General features: G+C 46.9%; 1 protein-coding gene across 1 annotated transcript in view; it reads left to right on the top strand.

Moving 5' to 3' along the window:
- The window catches only part of Fstl1 (follistatin like 1), a 54,531-nt gene extending 34,762 nt beyond the window's left edge, over nucleotides 1-19,769 (top strand). Inside the window, exons 3-11 of the mRNA XM_041673409.1 lie at nucleotides 3,745-3,849; nucleotides 7,426-7,555; nucleotides 8,568-8,600; nucleotides 10,000-10,130; nucleotides 13,328-13,446; nucleotides 14,619-14,731; nucleotides 15,025-15,135; nucleotides 17,398-17,474; nucleotides 19,083-19,769. Of these exons, the coding sequence (XP_041529343.1) occupies nucleotides 3,745-3,849; nucleotides 7,426-7,555; nucleotides 8,568-8,600; nucleotides 10,000-10,130; nucleotides 13,328-13,446; nucleotides 14,619-14,731; nucleotides 15,025-15,135; nucleotides 17,398-17,474; nucleotides 19,083-19,127 (864 nt within the window). The 3' untranslated portion in view covers nucleotides 19,128-19,769. The remainder of the gene's footprint in view (nucleotides 1-3,744; nucleotides 3,850-7,425; nucleotides 7,556-8,567; nucleotides 8,601-9,999; nucleotides 10,131-13,327; nucleotides 13,447-14,618; nucleotides 14,732-15,024; nucleotides 15,136-17,397; nucleotides 17,475-19,082) is intronic.
- Nucleotides 19,770-19,971: the final 202 nt, after the last annotated feature.

The raw sequence follows: 19,971 nt of genomic DNA, 5'->3' as shown, positions 1-19,971 counted from the left end.
TGTTGGCTTTTAAAGCTATGTTTGGGTGTTCATGCTTCAAGAGCACACCTCCAGTCACGCACAGTGTCTGTTTCACACTTTTATGGACATGCTGGAGACCTTGCACAGCGACCCTGCAAGAGCCAGTGTGGCTAACTATCCCTAAAGTCACTATGGTTGATGACGGTGCAACAGTTCTATTGCCATCCCTGTACCAGGCCTCAAAACTGGCCCCTTTGCCCTCAGCGCCCTTCCTCGGCCCTACCAGAGAAGGGACCATGGAGACCCAGGGACCCGGTCACCTTGTGTTCCTTCTCTGACTTGCCTCTCCCCAGTGCTGCTGCATGGAGCTTTTCTGAATCTCAAACATCCCTGCATCTGTTATGTGCAACTGAAAGACACACAGACAGATGGTGAGGACAGAAGTCTACAGAGCTTTGCTCAGCTGCAGGTACTGAGTTAGCCTTAGACTTTCCAAGTGGAATCAGCCACTCTGCAGAAGCTCTGACCCCAAGGAAGTTTCCAGAAGCCTTGGGATTGGCTCTGACACTCCGGGGCTTAAAGGACAGCTCTGAAGAGCACAGAGACAACACTTCTAGGGAGAATGCCCTTCATCGTTGACCTTGATTTCTGCAGTCAAGCACGCCTGTGAGTGAGGAGAGGAAGGGCACTGAGTGCCCCAGGAGGGACGGCCTCCCCAGACTGGCAGCTCCTTCTGCCCGCGTCCCTGCCTGTCTTCCTCTTCTCCCTCATTCCTGCAATTCTCACTAGGAGGACGGAGCTGGGTAGAGCTGCAGCCAGGAAGGCTCTTCTGCATTGCGGCTCTGAGCTGTGTGAGACAAAGAGAGAGATTGCCACCTATTGACAGACACGTCACCTGCAAAGAGAAGGCTTGTGCAACTGGGGCCCCTCCCCCCATCGCTGTGCTCTGTCAGAGGCCCTCCAGGGACTGTGGGGGGGGGGGGCAGCTTTGTATTTTCCATCCTGCCGGTCTTGCCCTCAGCAGTACCTTCCACAGTAAGTGAGGACAGGGAAGCGTGGGGCAGTGACAGCAGTGCAGCTGGAAAACTGAAAATAAACCACCCACTGTAGTGACAGCCACTTCCTGTTGCGTAGCACACAGCCTGTCCCTTTTAATTCTCAACGCAGTTCCAACCATCAGTGTTGCGTGTTTGCACCCAAGGAGACAGGTTTCAAGAGACTGCCCTGCTCATGACCATGACCGCGGCAGATACGGAAGAGCGTTGGATATAAGAGTCGGGTATCGGATCTCAATGCCTAATGCACTCAGTCTCCTCACACCTCCTATTGTAGCACCCATATTCCTACTCTAAATTCCCTAACCAAGTCATATGGATGTAAAAATAAACCAAACATGGAAGAATTGCTTCCCTTTGGTTGGAGGAAGATCCACCTCGGTTGCTTTTTGTTCCTGGGCCTCTAAGGTCAGCTTCCTCACCTGTAAAATGGGATGACATAACATCAGGATTAGGGACTTACAGAGCTTAAGTAGCATCACCAGTACTTGGGCACGTTGCAGGATGCCAGGTGTTTGTGAATGGGCGATTAGGCACCCGTGCGCTGAATACAGGGTCCTCTCTTTTTGGTTTTAGGACCTTAGGCAAATTATTTGAACTTTTGGAGCCTCAATTTCCTCATTTGTAAAATGGGACTAATAATAGCCATGCAATAAGTATGCAATGTGTATGGAAACATTTTTGCAAGTTTTGATTTCCCTCTTCAAATATTAGTTGTTAGGCTGTAAGGAAAAAGTATTCTCCAAATGTAGCTTTGAGAATTGCTTCTGCAAACGACTTGGGTTGAATTCAGGCTCCACAGATCAGCTTTTATTTGTATTATTCACCAAAAAAGCAGTGAGGTGAGATAACTCAGTGGGTAAAGGCACTTGTGGCCAAGCCTGACAACTGAGTTTGATCCCTGGGACTCGCCAGATGGAGAGAGAGACCCCACTCCTGTAAGTTGTCTTATGACTTCCACACATACCCTGGCAGGTGCACCCTCCAGGACACAACAGATACACAGTAACCATACACACGAGACAAAGTGCTCTGAACGCTGCTGGTCTTCTAAGCTGTTCCCATTGATCACACTTTTTTATACTGTATTTACTCCTGTTTTGCAGATGAGGAAATAAGTGGCTAGAAGAATCAGGGGGACTAATTTGGGACATGCGGGGAACACTTCGAGTGCAGACACATGCCCAAGCTCTGCCTTGTGCGTTTGTGTATAGTGCTCATTTCGTGGACCCACGGGTTAGAGTCAGGGAAGGGAAGAGGCACCCGAGTTATTTTACAACAAGCAGCAATCGCTCTTCTTCTCCCTTCTAGCTTTGCTTTATGCTCCGAGGTCCAGCGCCCACAAAACGTCTGGATTTTTATCTACCCCACTCCCCACCCCACCCCGTTTAGGAAACAGACATCTAAGTCCATTCTTCCAACCTTTGAGAATTACTTCCTCTTTTCTTCACTGTTTGCCAGCTTTTTTGAATTCTCCTTAGCAACATAAAAAGGAGGGGAGAGTTTAGCAACAGCATGTAAACCAATGAGATGTGAAAATGCAAATGAGCTATAGACCAATGAGAACCCTGCATGGCTGGCAAGCTGGCTTATGGGAGAAAAGAAAAGCCTGGAGTTTGCAAAGTAGCCTCCAGGTGGCAGCAGAGCAGTTATTTTGGACCTGTCTCACGGCTCTCAAACCTCTACTGTTTTGGGGTTTTGTTTTGGTTTGTTTTTGACCTGTTCTTGGTTCCCCGGTTAAGATATATTCTGCTACAGACTTGAGGATTTGAGTCCTTTAGATAACACGGTAGGCGTGGGCTAGAAGCGTGGACTTTGTCTTAACCCCAATCATTCGTAGGCTTTTTCCATCTTTGTTTTGTAGCCAGCTCCAGCCCAGCAGGCTTAGGCGGGGAAGCCTGTAGCAAATCCCGTTTTCTGTTCAGACACCACTGTAGGGTGAGTGGTGAAAGTGGGAAGGCTGGCCCTCTACCACCAGGGAAAGGAAGTAAAAGAATATGCCACCAACAAATCGTGCCTATCAAAGCTCCCATTTTCATGGGGCATACAGACCTTCCTTTCCTTGGAGTTCTGTTACATCTGTCTGAACAGCAAGAGGCTGTGGGCTCTTCTGCTCTCCTTGGGTTGCTTTGGTCCTCTTTGTATTGTAGCCTGAGCATGCACAGTGGCTGAATATCAAACAATAGCATGTCCACATTTTAGCCATCCTTCTCCTGCCCCTTGAAATGGTATTGCTGTGAACACCTCTTGGTGTTCGGATGTCTGAATGCATCTTCAGTGTTGCCATTTCTTCCTGGCTAGGTCTTCTCATCCTTAAAGATGGAATCTTCAGAAAGTCTCTCCCTATTCTCCCGTACACAGTTGCTCCCTGGAGCTCCCACTGTGACATTTCCATATTTGTGTCCTAAGTGCTTCCTCTCTGGGAGCCACAGAGCTCAGGAGACCAAAGCCCTTTGTGTCTCAGCCCTGGCACAGTGCGAGCTTTATCACAAAATGCACAGTGCATTTTTTTTAAATGAGGAAGAAAGCAAGAAAGTCATTCTTGCTTTGCTTTTAGAAGAACAATCTGGGGTTCCCAAACCTGAGCCGGAACAATGCCTATGATGTTGGTGCGGGTTAGTGGAGGACAACGTCAGGGAGACAAGCCTGAAAGGTCGTGGCCAACGTTGTTTCATCCCGTAGAGGGCTTGTCTCAGTAATACGGCTCCCTTTATGATTTGTGTTTTAGGAAGAACCAAGGAGCAAATCCAAGATCTGCGCCAATGTGTTCTGTGGAGCTGGCCGGGAGTGTGCAGTCACAGAGAAGGGGGAGCCCACGTGCCTCTGCATTGAGGTAGGTCCTGATGGCGGCTGTGGGGGGCAGCGACTGGAAGGTTCCAGGAATCCCATCATTTCTATAAACGCGCAACTTGTCTGTTCTAAAGACACAAGGAAGATTTCCCCTAGGGCTAAGAGTGAAACTTCTGGTTTTTAAATTAAATTTTAAAAGAGATAGCATTTCATATATTTTTTTAAAAAAAAAAGTTTAGGGAGGCTAGGGAGCTAGCTTAGCAGGAAACATGCTTGCTGTATTATGTTCAGAGCCTCGGGACCTACACAGATCTCCGGGGTGGCAGCAGCAGTCTGTGACCCCAGCACTGGAGGACCTTGGGACCTACACAGATGCCTGGTATAGCAGCAGCAGTCTGTGACCCCAGCACTGGAGGCAAGGGGCAAATCCATAGAGAGCATTGACCGGTCGGTCATTCTAGCCAAATCATGAGCTCCAGGCATAGTGAGAACTCTGTCTCAGAAAATCATCCAGAGAACCAAGAACGATACTCAATGTGGCCCTCTGGCCGATATACGTGTGTGTGTGCGCGTGTGCGCGCATGTGTGCGTGTGTGTGTGTATGTGTGTGCATGTTTGCACATATGATACATATATCTGGAATTGGAACCACTTTAGATGTCTTCAGCAGATGAACAGATGCTGAAAATGTGGTCCATATCCACAATGAGACATTATTCAGCTGTAAAGAAAAAATTGTGTTTGTAGAAAATAGGTGGACCTGGAAGGTGATATTTAAGAGAGGTGACACAAACTCAGAGAGAAAGACAGAACACGTGTTCTCTTGTGTGGCTCCTGGACTGCTGTGCAGTGTAAAGAGGAAGAAGGGTGGGTGTAGTCTCAAAGGTGAAAATGGGCTTGAGAGACCGCGGTGACAGGTGAGGAAGCATGGAATGTGGACCCAAGGTCACGTGAGTCACGAAAGAGGATGTACTTACACATTTGTGTCTAGTTTCAAATCTGTCAGTTTCTGTCTTTTGAGGTTTTGGGTTGTTTCTCATGCTGGAGGTTGAAGCTCGACTTTCTAGGTGTGAAGTAACAAGAACTTCTTAGCGTTCCCTAGGAATCTAGTGTTAGTCCTTTGAGGCAATGATGGCAAAGCTGAGCTGTCTTTAATTCCACTGACCACAGGTGTAGCAGGAAGCAGCCACACCCGGTCTGGCACACACCTTTAATCCCAGCACTTGAGAGGCAGAGGCAGGCGGATCTCTGTGAGTTCGAGGCCAGCCTGCTCTATAAGAACTAGTTCCAGGGCAGGGTCCAAAGCTACAGAGAAACCCTTTCTTGAAAAACTAAAAAAAAATTAAAAAAAAATTTACCCGGTCACCCCATTGTAGTGTTATTTAATATGTAAAGTGTATTGAAATTAAATATGGTATTAAATTTAAAATTTTTTCTTCAAATTAGAAATTACCAATTGTTTTATGTCTCAAATAGGGTAGATGTTTAGACATTTGTGCTACCAAAATCTCGGTTCTCCTTAGTCTGAAGTAGCTGGCGTTAGCAGCATTTCTAAACACCAACCTTTCCCTGTTTTATCAAAGTACTATTTCCACACATCCGTGTGTGCAGTTTGTACTCTGCAGGCTGTGGTGTGCCATGGCCGCCTCTCGAATCAACACGGATTTGACCTTTCGTCAGACACCGAATAATATTTAGTGATGTAACTTTATTCACTCGTTTCCTTGACGACGGGTGTGTTAGTGGTTCTCTGGGCTCTTTGCTGCCACAGCAACAGCATCCTTTTGCCAATACCCTTTATTTCTTAGAACTGATGGTCACCGGGGGCGGCTGGGTCAAAGGATATGCAATTTTTTAAATTATCAGACAGAATGTGGACTTTGAAGTTATGTTTTTAAATGGCATTTGGAAGTCAAAATGAGCCTCTGAGAAATAGGCAAGACTTTAATTTTCATTCTTGATGTGGATGTAAATAACACAGGCCATGGGCTTTTCCGTCCTCCCTTCTGTCAAGCCGCTCCATACCCTGGAAATGGGCTCTTCTGTAGATAATACCCTGTTAATCCCTGGACCTTGATTCACTACATCTGAAGGGAAAGTGTACCAACTTCCTAAAACCTAGTCCTGCTAGGATCCCTTCACCCTGGCCGTCTGCACCAGAAGGACACTGACCACCATGTGGTGGCATAAATCAGACTCTGAGCAGAGTCTCTGCTTGTCCACAGATAGTCGTGGGATTTTGAGCAATTCCCAGGAGTTGCTGTAAAGATGAGCCCGTGTTGGTTTTGTACAGCACCCGAAACAGCAAGCACTCCATAGTGAATGTGGGCTGATGAATAAATGAAGCTCACCTTTCTTGCCTTGGGGATCCTCATGTATAAAATGGAGGGGTGGGACTTCTTTCCTTCTCAGGAAGGGCATGCAACCGTTTTAACATCTGTCCTCTTGTCTCCATGCCTCTAGCAGCCCTAGCTGGCCTGCAAGCCAGATGAACTTTATTCCATATTTCTGTCCATAATGATTTCCTGTTGTCTTTCACCCCTACTGCCAGCCGTACAACAGCGGTTGTGGAACTAGGCCGAAAGCTCAATGACTCCCAAATGCTGAGGAGAATATGAAATCCTTGTAATTTGGCTCTGGAAAAATCAGGTTGTGTGTGTATGTGTGTGTATGTTTGTATGAATGTGTGTGTGCGTGCGTGTGTGCATGCATGTGTGTGTGTTTGTGTGTACGTGTGTGTGTGCGTGTGTGCATGCATGTGTGTGTATGTGTGTACGTGTGTGTGTGCGTGTGTGCATGCATGTGTGTTTGTGTGTACGTGTGTGTGTGCGTGCATGTGTGTGTGTTTGTGTGTACGTGTGTGTGCATGCATATGTGTGTGTTTGTGTGTACGTGTGTGTGTGCATGCGTGTGTGCATGCACGTGTGTGTGTTTGTGTGTACGTGTGCGTGCGTGCGTGTACGAGTACATTTGCGCATTGAGTTTCCGTGCTCCCAGCTCTCAGCTCTGCTCTTCTGTGTCATGGAAACTAGGATTAGTTCATTTCTGTTTCCGTAACAAAATGCCTGAGCTGAGCACTTTAAATCATATAGAAGTATACTTCTCACAGTGTTGGAAGCTGTGGCATGCAAGATCAAAACAAATTCATTTAATGTCTGGTGAGGGCCTGGTCTCCTCTTGCAAAGGAACCGTTGAACACAGTGTTCTCACATGGCAAATGGGAAAAGGGCCAAAGGGTCCAATGCTGTGTGAAATCTCTTTTGCAACCTTAATTCATAACTCGTTCATGAGGAAGGAGCTCTGGTGACTTCATCTCCTGAAAGCACAGCCTCTTTGTGCTGTTGCATTGGGGATACATATGTGCAATCAAGTATTTCGGCCACAGGAGGGTGTTTGTGTACTCGCAAGTTGGCAATGAACCAGGATGCACAGAGAGACATGGAGAACTCGGGGTAACAGGATGCTTGTTGTATCAAGTGGAGTAGAGTCAGTGGTGGTGACCAGAGCTGGGGTTCCCTGGGCCCTGGTGGCGTACATGCTCCATCTCTGTTGATGGCTGTGTGAGTGCATGTTCTCGCCTGTGTGACTGCACAGACATCCTCCCACCCATCTGTTTCAGCAATGCAAACCTCACAAGAGGCCTGTGTGCGGCAGTAATGGCAAGACCTACCTCAACCACTGTGAACTTCACAGAGACGCCTGCCTCACTGGATCCAAGATCCAGGTGGATTATGATGGACACTGCAAAGGTAAGGCATGCTGTCATTGCTGAAGGGCAGGGCTTGTGACAGGGGGACAGAGACGGAAACCAGAGCAGTGTGGCCTGGCTGACCACACAACCATTTGGAGATGCTCCTTCCTGACCTTCAGGAGCCTGCTAGGTTTGACCTGGCCGACTGGGGCCTTCCCCTCTGCTTTCTGCTTCCGACCAGGGTCTGCTCTCTGCATCGCCTGCAGCCAGAGAGTAAACTATTGACTGTATCAATAGTCAACAATGGTAAAAATGGTCCTTAAAGGACTTCCACCCCGTTTAGAAAAAGTAGATCAGTTTCTCCTTTTCCTGCTTTTAAAATGTGGGCTTTTCTAGCCTCATAATATGCTTCCCTTGTTTACCTTCTTATCATATTGACCAGTTGGAAAGATGGATTCCCAAGCATGGTTGCTTGTCACCAGGCCTTTTCAAGTGTAGAGCCTGCCCAGCCGTTCCGTCTTTGGCTTTCCCTGGAAAAACATGAAGATTTATCCCAGACACCAGTCTCCTCTCTCCCCTGTACAAAATTAATCTCTATATGAAGTTTTGAAATCTCAGCCCAGTAGGAAGAAATATAAATTTGAAAAGGTAATTCATTGTCTGCAAGCAGGAAGGATCCCAATCCTTAGATCCTACAAGAAAGACAAGGATGTAAGAATTAAGACAGGGTGGGGGCTGGAGAGATGGCTTAGTGGTTAAGCACACTGGCTGTTCTTCCAGAGGACCTGGGTTCAGATCCCAGCACCCACATGGCAGCTAGCAACCAACTGTAACTCCAGTTCCAGGAGATCCAATGCTCTCTTCTGACCTGCAGGTACCAGGCATGCATAACAGTGCACAGACAGATGCAGGCAAAACACCATACACATAAAATAAAAATAAACAAATCTTAATTTAAAAAAAAAATTTAAGGCAAAGTGATGTCAATGTTACAAGACTTCACAGTTTAAAATCCTCAGCATATCCTTTTATCCTTCACTTAGTATTACAAATCTCCTTTCGTCTTGCAGAAAAGAAGTCTGTGAGTCCCTCTGCCAGCCCAAGTAAGTACCTGACCTCGCTTTGGTGTGTGTTCATCTTGGGGAGGAGCCTTATCACAGAGGAAGTGTCTTGTCTTCCGCAGTCCCCGCTGCTGGGCTGCCAGGGTCATCTATGGGGTCAGGACTTTTGATCCAGACCCGGTCTGAGCGCAACACAGCTCAGTAAAACCATGAGACTGCATTTTTTAAACCTTCGTTTGTTTTAGTGTCTGCCAATCAAAGCAGCTGTTTGGGTCTAAATGTTGGCTGTTCTGAATTTTTGCTAAGTGGTAAGTCCTGTAGGGACAGCAAGTGAGCCCTTCTTTTGGGGCCTTGTAAGACACGCTCATGTCGTGGGCCCAGAGAAATCAGAAGACACGGCTACTTTTGTAAGAGGACAGTAGGAAATGCCAGCACGGCAACTGTCGTTGCTTCCTATCAAGATGCATCAAAATCTCAACGTGGCTTCTAGGCCCGGACCTCACAGTGATCCTGCAGGTCTCACTGTGGTTGCCTTAGAGCGACGATTTAAAGGCTCATGGGATTGAGTCAGCTCCTAAATCGCGCAGCTAGGAAGGACAGACTGGGAAATGCCCATATGCTCACCCCTGGCCCTGTGCCCTCGCCAGGTCCTAGCATATGCTGTCCTCCAGGGATTTCCTTTGGCCGGAGCCGTCCTCCCTGCTTCCCTACCCTGACTCCCGAACAGCGGCCCAGAGCAGGGCTGAGGCGTGGCCCGTCCTTGTTTTCTCTTGTTTATAACAACGGATATTGGGAGAATATTTTGAAAGGCCCAGTCAGTGAGAAAGGGAGGATATGAACAATCCAGCAGCATAAATAACGCACGTTTTCATTTATTGATTTGTTAGGACGTTCAGCTCATCTCAGAACCAAGCGAACTACTTTAGATTTTTTCCCCCATGTCCCATAACGTTCATAAAAACGTCCTTTATTTTTTTCTTCCGTATTTTTTCTTAAATAACAATTCCTCTGTTTCACCATAGTTTCAAGTTTCTAGTCCAGTGCTTCTCAACCTTCCTAATGCTGTGACCCTTTAATACAGTCCCTCATGTTGTGCTGGCCCCCAACCATGTAATTCATTTTGTTGCTACTTTGTTACTGTGATTTTGCTACTGTTATGTAGCAAGATACATTGTAATGTCAATATCTGTTATGCAGGATATCTGATGTGCAACCCCAAGGGGGTTGAGGTCCGTAGGTTGGGAACCACTGTTCTAACCTTTATTGATGTTTTACATACATGAGCGTGACTACTGGGGTAGACACATTTCTGTACTCTGGGTGTGATAAGGGAAGACTGGATCGGATGACACATTCAGAACTGAGTGGCACTCTGGGCAGTGGGTGCTGATGACCCCAGGGTTCTCTGCCTCACCCCCACCTCACGCTCCTCCCCCCATAGTTGTCTGCTATCAAGCTAACCGCGATGAGCTCCGGCGTCGCATCATCCAATGGCTGGAGGCTGAGATCATTCCAGATGGCTGGTTCTCGAAAGGCAGCAACTACAGTGAGATCCTGGACAAGTACTTTAAGGTACCCAGCATTGGGGTCAACCAGCCATGTTCAGTCCTGGAGAAAGCGGGATTTCCTCCTCCCCTTTTGTGGCTCTCAGGAGACCCTAAGTGCGCCCTTATCACCAGGTCTTATTATGGAGTTGTGAAAGTTGTCTAGCGACCTCCTTGACCGGTGAGTGGGCAGCAGATGACCTTTGGGATCCATGCATGTGCTGTTCCTCTTGAGCATTTAAAACCACCAAAGGCTCGAGGAGCTGCCATGGGAAACATGGCCAGGCTTTCTCCTGCCCTGTGTAACTCTTCGGAAGCTGGTACAGAGAGCTTTCTGGTACACCAGACGCACTTTGGCCATTCACAGTGCTTCAGCTGAGAAGAGTCAAGGAACACGTGGGCCTGGAGATTGTTTCAGGATCCAAGTACTGCTGTTGTCTACCATGTTAGTAGAAGAGAGAGACGGAGTTCCATGTGGAGACCCAGAAGGAAGTGCTTTTGAAGGGGAATGAGTGAGGGGATAAATCATCAGCAGTGGGTATTGGGATCACATGAGGATCATTCCAGAACCTTGAGAGTCATTGGGAGAAGTAGTTAATGGGCATTCTCCTCGCTAACTGACGAGAACATAGACCCGCACCCACGGTATTCCAGACACACAAACCACACACACCCGTCCCAGACTCTTCTTACACTCAGCCACACATTCAGGTACCACATTCCCATGGGAGCACCAAGCCCTGTGCTTTCAAGATGCTCATATAAGGTCAGTGCCTTGGATGCTCACTCCAGGGCATGCTCACAAAGTCTGCTGTCCCAACAGCTAGCCAGCCATGCAAGGAACTTCCCGGGAGCTCTCGGGCCACACAAATACATTTAACACCATCCTAATCTGGATTCTTTAGCTGGCATTGTGGATACCCACAGATGAAGAGATGCTGGGCTGAAATGAGTTTTTGATTATTTAAGGCATCTCCTGTATTATTCTTATTAGATAGAAGTTTTTTTCCCACTACGGCAGAGATTTAAACTCTGGGATTCTAGTTTTCATCTTACACTGGAGAGAAAACATGGCTCTTCCCACTCGGAAGTGTCTCAGCCATTCTCATGTGACAGCACTGAAGATGTGGGTGAGTCCTCTTCTAGAGAAAACGCCATCACTTTGCTGAGCAGGGGAACAGACAGGAGCAGGAAGAAACATAAAATGACTCGGGCCTGGCTGGCCACCAAGGCTGATGACCTGCACTCAGTACCCAGGACCCACAGGGCAGAAGAAAACTAACTCTTGGAAATTATCCTTTGCCCTCCACACACATGTTATGGCATGACACCCCCACATACACACACCTACATACACAACAAATAAATATAATTTTAAATTTTTTAAAGAAAATGGTTTTTTTCCAAGCATTTACTGTATCCCGTCCTTACAGCATGGAGCTGTTGGCCACAGGACACTAATTCCAAAGGGCCACTTGGGATCTTGTAACCATTTGTAGATGGCAGATGGCCTCAGGCACTTATGATACCTCTATTAAATTTTATTGCCAAGTACCCAGGCCACTGTACCACTCAACACATCTCCTTGTCCCCAGGCAGTAACAACCTTACAGGCTCCTAGCAAAAAGAAGGAAGGAAGGAAGGAAGGAAGGAAGGAAGGAAGGAAGGCCACTTGGGAAAAGAGCTTTTTCTGGAGCTATATCCCATCTCAGAAAGCTTCCTCCCAGCTTACAAACACAAAGCTCCTCTTCCAAGACATCTAAGGGAGAAGCTGTCCCACCAGGCCTGATGCTGTCCCACCAGGCCCATAGCTGCTGTAGGTGAGAGAGCCAATGTCTCAGACTTCTCTGTGCCAGAGACGTGTTCTCCAGCCCAGCTGGCTTTCCTCACATGCTGAATGGCGAATCCAATCAATTCAAGTAAGGCCCACCCTGCCTTTCCTGTCCCAATGATCCAGTCACCATTTCTTTGATGAACTCCATACAGAATAGAAGGGGAGCCTGGTAGGGAGACCCTTTCATACCAGTCTGTTCATACCTTGTGACACTAGACGGGAGACTCTTAGGGGGCGGGACCTCTGGAGCCAGCCTTCTTCCCTCCCTGACCCCAGTGCCGTATGCCCATTGCTCCGGCTGCTTTACATGAGCGAATGCCTGGTTCAACCCCATCTCCTCTGAACACAGTTGACTTGCAAATAAAATAATATCTGTCTCCAGATATTCCTCTTCCTTCCTTCTAAAGCCACACAATCAAAACTGAACTCAGAAACAGAGCTACAGATAAGCATGCAGATGTAGCAAGCCTTGGTGGAGGGTTAGTTGAATCAGCTATGCTGGTTCTGGCCAGAGATTGAGATGCCACTGGGCATAACGCTATTTCTAGGCAGGTACCAGACTTAAGGGATGAGACTGAAAGGAGCTGGGATGCTCCCTTTTTCAGGCCTGCATCCTGGTTCCTTGATAGTTAAAGTGTACACCCGAAGCACTGACTTTTGAGAGCCAGCTGGACTGTCCAGAGTGCCCAGGCAGTGGCTGTGTACCTACTACAGGACCCTTTCTTTCCCTCTGTTGCTTCTGTCATGAGACAGGGGACGTGATTTGCTCTAGTTGTACTCAGAAACATTCTAGAGTTGTCGGAATGCTCCCTCTCTGATCAAGCTTACTGAATTGTGCACATTTAATTAGTCAAAAAACTCACAAGTGGAATTATGGGGAGATTTCCTCAGGGCAAGGGTATGGTGAGTACATAAAAAATGTCTCAGACCTGTTCCTGGAACTCTCAGGACAAGAGTGACAAACAGGTCCTAAGCGAAGATGTGTCCTCTTGTGTTAGTTACCCTCCCTGTATATGCCATGACACGTGGCAGTCCCGAGAGGAGACAGTTGGCTTCGTTTCTCCCCCTGCCCAGGAGTCTAGACAGACATTTCTTCCAGACTCTTCTTCACAGTGTAAGGAGCCAACTTGAAAGTAGCAGGATCCCATACTGAAAGAAACCCCCTGATGGCTTCTGTTCGGGCACTTTTACTTGCTCACCTTGAGTACCACTTCCTAGTTTGGGTGCCCACTGATCTGAGCTACTAATTCCTACTGTAGTTCCTTGTGGCTAGTTGAGGACAGGGTTGGAGTGTATTAAGAATAAGCTGAGCTGAGCAGTTAGGCCAGGGGATACACCATAAAACTAGGGCTTTCTAAACTCTCCTGAGAGATCTCTTCATCTCCCTCTAGAACTTTGATAACGGTGACTCTCGCCTGGACTCCAGCGAATTCCTGAAATTCGTGGAGCAGAATGAAACAGCCATCAACATCACCACTTATGCTGATCAGGAGAATAACAAGCTGCTCAGGTGGGGATTGAGGGCCTGGCCATAACCCAGGGAAGGGTGCAGGGGGGCAGGGGTTCGAACCTCTTCCGCCAGCAGAGGAGCTGCCAGTGCCGGTGTGAAAGAAACAGAAAAGTAGGATTTCTCTCCTGATCTAGTCTGGGGACGTTATAGAACTGAGATATCCAACAACATTGGTATCCGGTCAATCAGTTATTGTTTGGGGTCAGAACTTGCAAGGAGAGAAGACTGTCATTTTGGAACACATTGTCAAGGGCATACCAATTCCACGTTTCTTCCGAGTGTGGCAACTGATTCTGCCATTGATCTTCTGACGGAACCGTATTAATGTAGTCTCTAATTGTGAACTAAAATCATTTCATCCCCAGTATTTAAAATGGCCAGTGCTGTTCCATTTAGCATGCCCTAATTGTTATGAGTGTATGTCCTTCTTTTCGTATTAGCTTAGAATAAATATTAATAAACAAAGAAGTTTCTGGCATGGTACTAGTACATTGGGAAGGTTGCCTCTCTTTTGTCCAAAACAAGTTCAAAGTGCAGCTTCTTTGAATCTTTCTAACCATAGTCCTGGACCTTAAGGAATAGATAGCCACTCATATTTTGGTAACCTGGATTTTGATCATTTGATAATTTCGATGTTTGACCCTCAAAACATTCCAGTTGGGGAAGGACTTTTCTCCCTACCTTTAGAGGTGGGAACATAAACTCAGAAAGATTGAGTTTATGTTCAGGGACATTTGAGTAGGAAGTGGCTGAGTCCCAGGGCCCAAGTCTTAGTCAGCCGAGGGGGTGATGGAGCCAAGGTTCTATAAAACTTCTAAAACAACTCCTTTTAGAACAGTGATGGTGGTGATGCTGGCTTGAATTTCATTTTCTTTCAAGTCCTGTGTTCCTTTTCACGCCATCTGTCATCTGTCTTCTGCTTTGGTTTTACGACTGGTTGAAGTGACAGTCGTACCATGGGAAAAGCCTCTGTGATGTGAGATCCAGTCAAATAAGCTAAAGGTCGGGTAACTGGGTGATGGCGTGACAGACAGGTCAAGGAAGAGAGAAGTGTTTTCAGTGAGCAGCCATCTCGCCTGGGGCTCCAGGTTCTGTGAGCCTTGTGCTTGCTTCCTTTCCTAGGGAAGAAGCCGCGGCCTTGTGGATGACATTTCCCTTGTGTTGTGTTTCAGAGGACTCTGCGTCGATGCTCTCATTGAGCTGTCTGATGAGGACGCTGACTGGAAACTCAACTTCCAGGAGTTCCTCAAGTGCCTCAACCCGTCCTTCAACCCTCCTGAGAAGAGTATGCCTGAGCCAGAAACCGAGTGTTGGTGGGGCTGGGAGGGTTACAGGGAAAGAAAGGTGCAGCCAGAACTAACTGGTACCCAGATAACTAGCCCCCATGCATGGTACTGGGCTGTGCATCCTGTTGTCTCCATGATGGGGGTAAGGTCATGAGTTTATGGAGCATTTGCCATGAGAGACAAGGCAGTCCTTATCTGGGAAGGGGACCGTGTAGGTGCTCAGCCTGTACCAAAGACACCACTCCGTTTCACCCGCGTGTCCCAACTGCTGCCTTTATTTCTGGCCCAACAGAGTGTGCCCTTGAGGATGAAACCTACGCAGACGGAGCTGAGACCGAGGTAGACTGTAACCGCTGTGTCTGCTCCTGTGGACACTGGGTCTGCACCGCAATGACCTGCGATGGTGAGCCGTACTTAGGGCAAAAGGGGGGACCTGGGTGAGAGAAGGTGGCATGGGTATGGTAGGGAAAAGGAGCTGGACGTAAGAGGTAGGCCCACAGCCCCGCTGAGGAGCACTGTTGGTGGATCATGTGTTCCAGGGTCATCAAATGAGAGAGAATGGTGACCAATAAATGTCGATATGAGACTAAAATAATCATCATGAAAGAAAAACGTGTGCCAGCACTATCTATCCCACCACAGTCTTTGCAAATTAACCAACTTAATCCTTCGGATACTGTATAGAAAAGAGTCAGGTGGTCAGAAGTCAAAATGACTTAATTTGCCATACCATGCAGGAAAAAAAGTAAATGAAAAATGTAAAAAAAAAAATAAATTTAAAAAATGAAAAATTAAAATCATGGAGACAGGGGTAAAATGGGTTGGGGACATATAGGTGTCAGAGTTTGGGAGGCAGAACAGAGGTCAAAGGGTATGTTGGAACCACCCGTGTCCCATCAGAGACCTAAGCTGCAGGGATGCCTACGATCAAGAGGAAACTTACATCAAAGTCAGACCAAAGCAAAGAGCCAGATGAAAGAGAATCAGAGAAGGGTATTAAAGCCGGTCCAGAACTCAGCCACACCGAGTGTGAAAAGAAATGTCAGTTAAAACCAGACTTAAAGTTACACCTGCACGAATGACCCTGAGGTTTTAGTTTAAGAAGTTAACTGAGGCAAGAAAAAGTTGGTACTTAAAATTATGCGCAGAGGGATTGAGTGTGAGAGACACTGAGAGACAGCAACCAAAGACCCACGGAACACTCTAGCCAGGGAGCCCAGACGGGTATAGGTGGGAGCCAGTGTTATTCTAGGTCCAAGTCTGCTTCAGTGTGAGAGAATAGATCCTAACCTAACCATAGAAACAGATGAGAAAGCAGAAGAGACTGTTAGAGTCAAGAATTTACTGATAGCCAGACACACATACACAGTAGCTACGGAAACCATCAGTGGACATCTTTAAACAGGCACCCAGCCTGCCTCAACCAGGAAGCACCCCCAGTTTGTCTCCAACTCCCTTCCATATATCTTAACTGCTCTCGTTCTCTCTTTGGAAAGAATTCCTCCTCCATTTCTAGAATCTGTGCAGGAGGAGTAAGTGCACTGACTTAGGGAACCCTAAACACAAACATTGGTAATAAGCCAATCACCGTACATCAGACAGCATACCACTCCCATGAGCCTTTGTCAGTTTCCGTGGTCACGCTGTGAACTGCACACCCTCCTTGCAGAGAGGTCTATGGGACCTCAACATGTCTTGGTGTACAGGCTGTGACGTAAGAGGAAATTGAAGAGGCATTTTCAGGCCCATATCTGAAAATGAGCAATATCATCTTAGATCACACATCTCAAAGGCACAAACAAACAGGGGCATTGAGATAACACCAGGAAAGGGCCAGGGTCACAAGAACTGGCTGTGAGGGACAGACAGATGCCAGTGTCTGTTGTTTCCTAAGGATAAATGTTGTGTTCAGCAAATGGATTTCCGGGCACTCTCCCAAACCTTCTAGATTGTAATCTACAAAGCAAATATCTTGGGGACCTGGGTCAGGTTTTTGGCTTTTTGCTTGGTTGTTTGTGAGTTTTATTGTTTCATTTTGGTTTTTTTTGGTTGGAATGTTTTGGTTTTTTGTTTTGTTTTGTTACTATTTTTTTTTCTTTGTACTTAAGAAATGTTTGTTCCATGTCATAGTTATCAACCCTGAGTGTACAGAACCTTCCAAAAGGCAAAAAACTTTGGGACCCAGTTACCTCCCACCCCAATCAATTACATCAAAATGTCTACAGTTGAAAGCCAGGCAATTTAAATGTATTTGTTTGTTTTCCAGTTCTGAGGGGTTGAAAATGGGGGTGGGGGCGCGATTTGCATGCTAGGCAAACCCTCTGCCGATGACCTACATCATGGGTCAGAAATTGCATTTGCAAATGTTCTCTGGGACTTTGTGAGGGTGTGGGAACAGTGATTGCCCCAGGGGTGTTTCCTGAGTCAGGACCCGAGTTGTCTCCATTGCTGTTCTATAGGACCAGCCTGTCTTGTGGGTGTAAGTTAAAGAGAATAGCAGGAATGGAAGCCACAGAATTAGGAGAGGTGGCTTATTTGTATGACACTGGATGCCTTACTGCTCAGAGCGAGGTGGGCAGTTCAGCTCTCCTCCGAGAGTCTGTTAGGTAGAGTCCTCCCTGACTTACCACAGCCCCCACAGCTCTGAACTTTGATTTCCATACAGGAAAGAATCAGAAGGGGACCCAGACCCAGACAGAGGAGCAGAAGACCAGATATGTCCAGGAAATCCAGAAGCACCAGGTGAGCAGCCATGGTGCCTGTTCAAAAGCTGCTCTTTCTTTCGGGCTCTTAATGCCACTCCTTAACAGAGCCCCGCGAAATGAGAGAAACACATGTCGTTTACTACAGTAGATCCCAAAGGATGTTACCTCACCTGTACTACCAAACTGTGATATAGACCGTACCCTGAAGGAGTTGCTGTAGGTGAGAGGGGCTGGGGTATCTCTCCAAACCTTCCACCAGCTGTCATCTGAGAGCTGCTACCAGGAAACAATGTTTAGCATGTCCATCCTCCAGCTTGTGTGGGTAGACAGGCAGAGAAAGCCCCGAGGCAGAGATGCAGGTGCAGGCCCCGAGAAGGCAGCTGGACATGTAGTACCAGCCGGGCCTGCTGGGCGCCAGCCACTGTTGTCAGCAGTTTCCTAGGGCACTTCTGAAACTGAAATCGAATTCCCATGTCGTATAATTTACCCCTTTAAAATATGCAGTTATGCCAGGGAGTGACTGTCAGTTTGTCCCTAAGATTGTCAGCCATTCCCCACAGTCTATTTCCGAAGTGTTTTAACCCCCCCCCCCAAAAAAAAACCCATGCCCACTAGAAACAACTCTTTTCTTCCTTTCCCCCTGTCCCTGGCAATTGCTAACCTATTTTCTGACGCTGTAAATGGGCCTGATCTGGGCAGGTCATCTAGCACGCTCTTTTCCTCCTGATTTCTTGTACTTAGCATGGTGCTTCTCAGGTTCATGCTTGCAGCATGGATCTACTTCGTTCCTCTTATGTGAGTGCCGTTCCACATGCATGGTGTCCTGTGTATGTATCCAGTAGCTGACGAATATTTAGGTGGCTTCTGGCTCTGATGAATGATGCTGCTGTGAGCTTGACTGTATAAGTTCCTGTGGACATGGTTTCACTCCCTATATATTTAGGATTAGAATTCTGGTCATAAAATAACCCTAAGGGGTTGCCAAACTGCTTTGCAAACTCCGTTCATTGTATGTCCTCCCCAACAGGTAGCCATTTTCTTCACATCCTTACCAACATTTGTTACTAGTATTCTTTATTTCGTCTGACCTACTGGATGCATAGTGGCATCTCGTTGTGTTTTTATTTGCATTCTTCCAATGCCTAATGTTGTGTCCTTATTGCTGTCTGCACATCTTCTTTGGAGGAATGTGTCAGGCACCGTTGTAAAAGCTGGGACAGTATTGCCCTTGTGTTACAGTTGAAGACGCTAAGGTGTAGATTTCAAAATACTCCCAAGGACACTAGAAAAGTTGGACAAGCCAAATTCAAGCCCACACAGTCTGCCTCTGGGCTTATTGTTTATGTCATTTTTGTGGGACGTGGTATCCCTTTTAGTATCCTTTAATCTGGGACAACAAAATCGGATTTGCTTATTTTATAAGATGTTCTTATAGGGTCAGCTCTTAAAGTCAGTAAACTGTTTGACCGTGCACAAATTGGACATAGCTTTGTGTTGTTTATCACACAAAGAGGAGCTGTACAAGTAAGTAACTAAAGTCGCATAATCGTGTGACTATTGATGCTACGGAAAGTCTGGGGCCCCGGATAAATGCCATTAACTTCTTAATATTTGCATAATGATTATTTCTTCCTCCATCTCAAAGGAAACAGCTGAAAAGACCAAGAAGGTAAACACCAAAGAAATCTAACAAGAAGCACACAGCGCCGTGTCTGGAGCCCAGCGCCTCCTCTTCAGCGCTGAGTCCGGTACATACGAGCGTCTGCTGAGATCACCAAACCACCAGTATTTGCTTGTCTGGCAATGAATATTATTTCGTTTGTTTTGCAATGAAGGAAATGAGGGTGCTTGCTAGTGAGGGAAGGCCATGACCTTCATTTCTAGGAGTGCTTGAAGAGAAACTAAAGGGGGCTGTGGGGCCGGAGGCGAGTAAGGCAACTGCATCAGACTGGCAGAGGAGCAGGCGCGGGTCTGAAGGAACCCTTCCTGGGGTCACAGCAGCTGAGCGGAGGCCACAGGGAAAGCATGTGATGTTGTGGGGAGGACTGAGCTGGCTCTGCTGGAGGAAGGGAGGAGCCTTGCTGCCCCGACCCTGTCACCACTGTCGCATGCAGCATGTCTTCTGCCCCTCTTGGTCCCAACAATCACCTGAATACACAGCCACCCCACTAGTTACCTGTGCCCCTCAGATTTGGATGGAGTTTCCAGGAGGTTGTGTTTAAATGATGCAGATACTTAGTGTACTTCAAGCGCCATGGAGACCTAACCAAAATTTTAAAATACATTTTTTTTTACCAAAGGTGCTATTTCTCTGTAAAAGACTTTTTTTTTTGCAAGCTGACTTCATTCCTCAATTATTATCATTATATTATTATTGTCATTTTTTAGTATCTTTTTTTTGACTAGATATTAAGCTTTCGTAATTATTTTTTTCAGTAGTCCTACTGTTTCAAAGGTGAAAGGGGGTGGGGAGCTTTTCTTGGTACAGGGAACTCTGTAGCATAAATGGCCCTTTCCCCTGCCACACACTAGAC

The sequence above is a fragment of the Microtus oregoni genome, unplaced genomic scaffold, assembly GCF_018167655.1.
Source record: "Microtus oregoni isolate MIOR12 unplaced genomic scaffold, Mior012 000023F_ref0000262, whole genome shotgun sequence".
Lineage (NCBI taxonomy): Eukaryota > Metazoa > Chordata > Mammalia > Rodentia > Cricetidae > Microtus > Microtus oregoni.
Note: the sequence above shows the minus strand (reverse complement) of the source record. Positions and strands in the feature narration are given on the sequence as shown.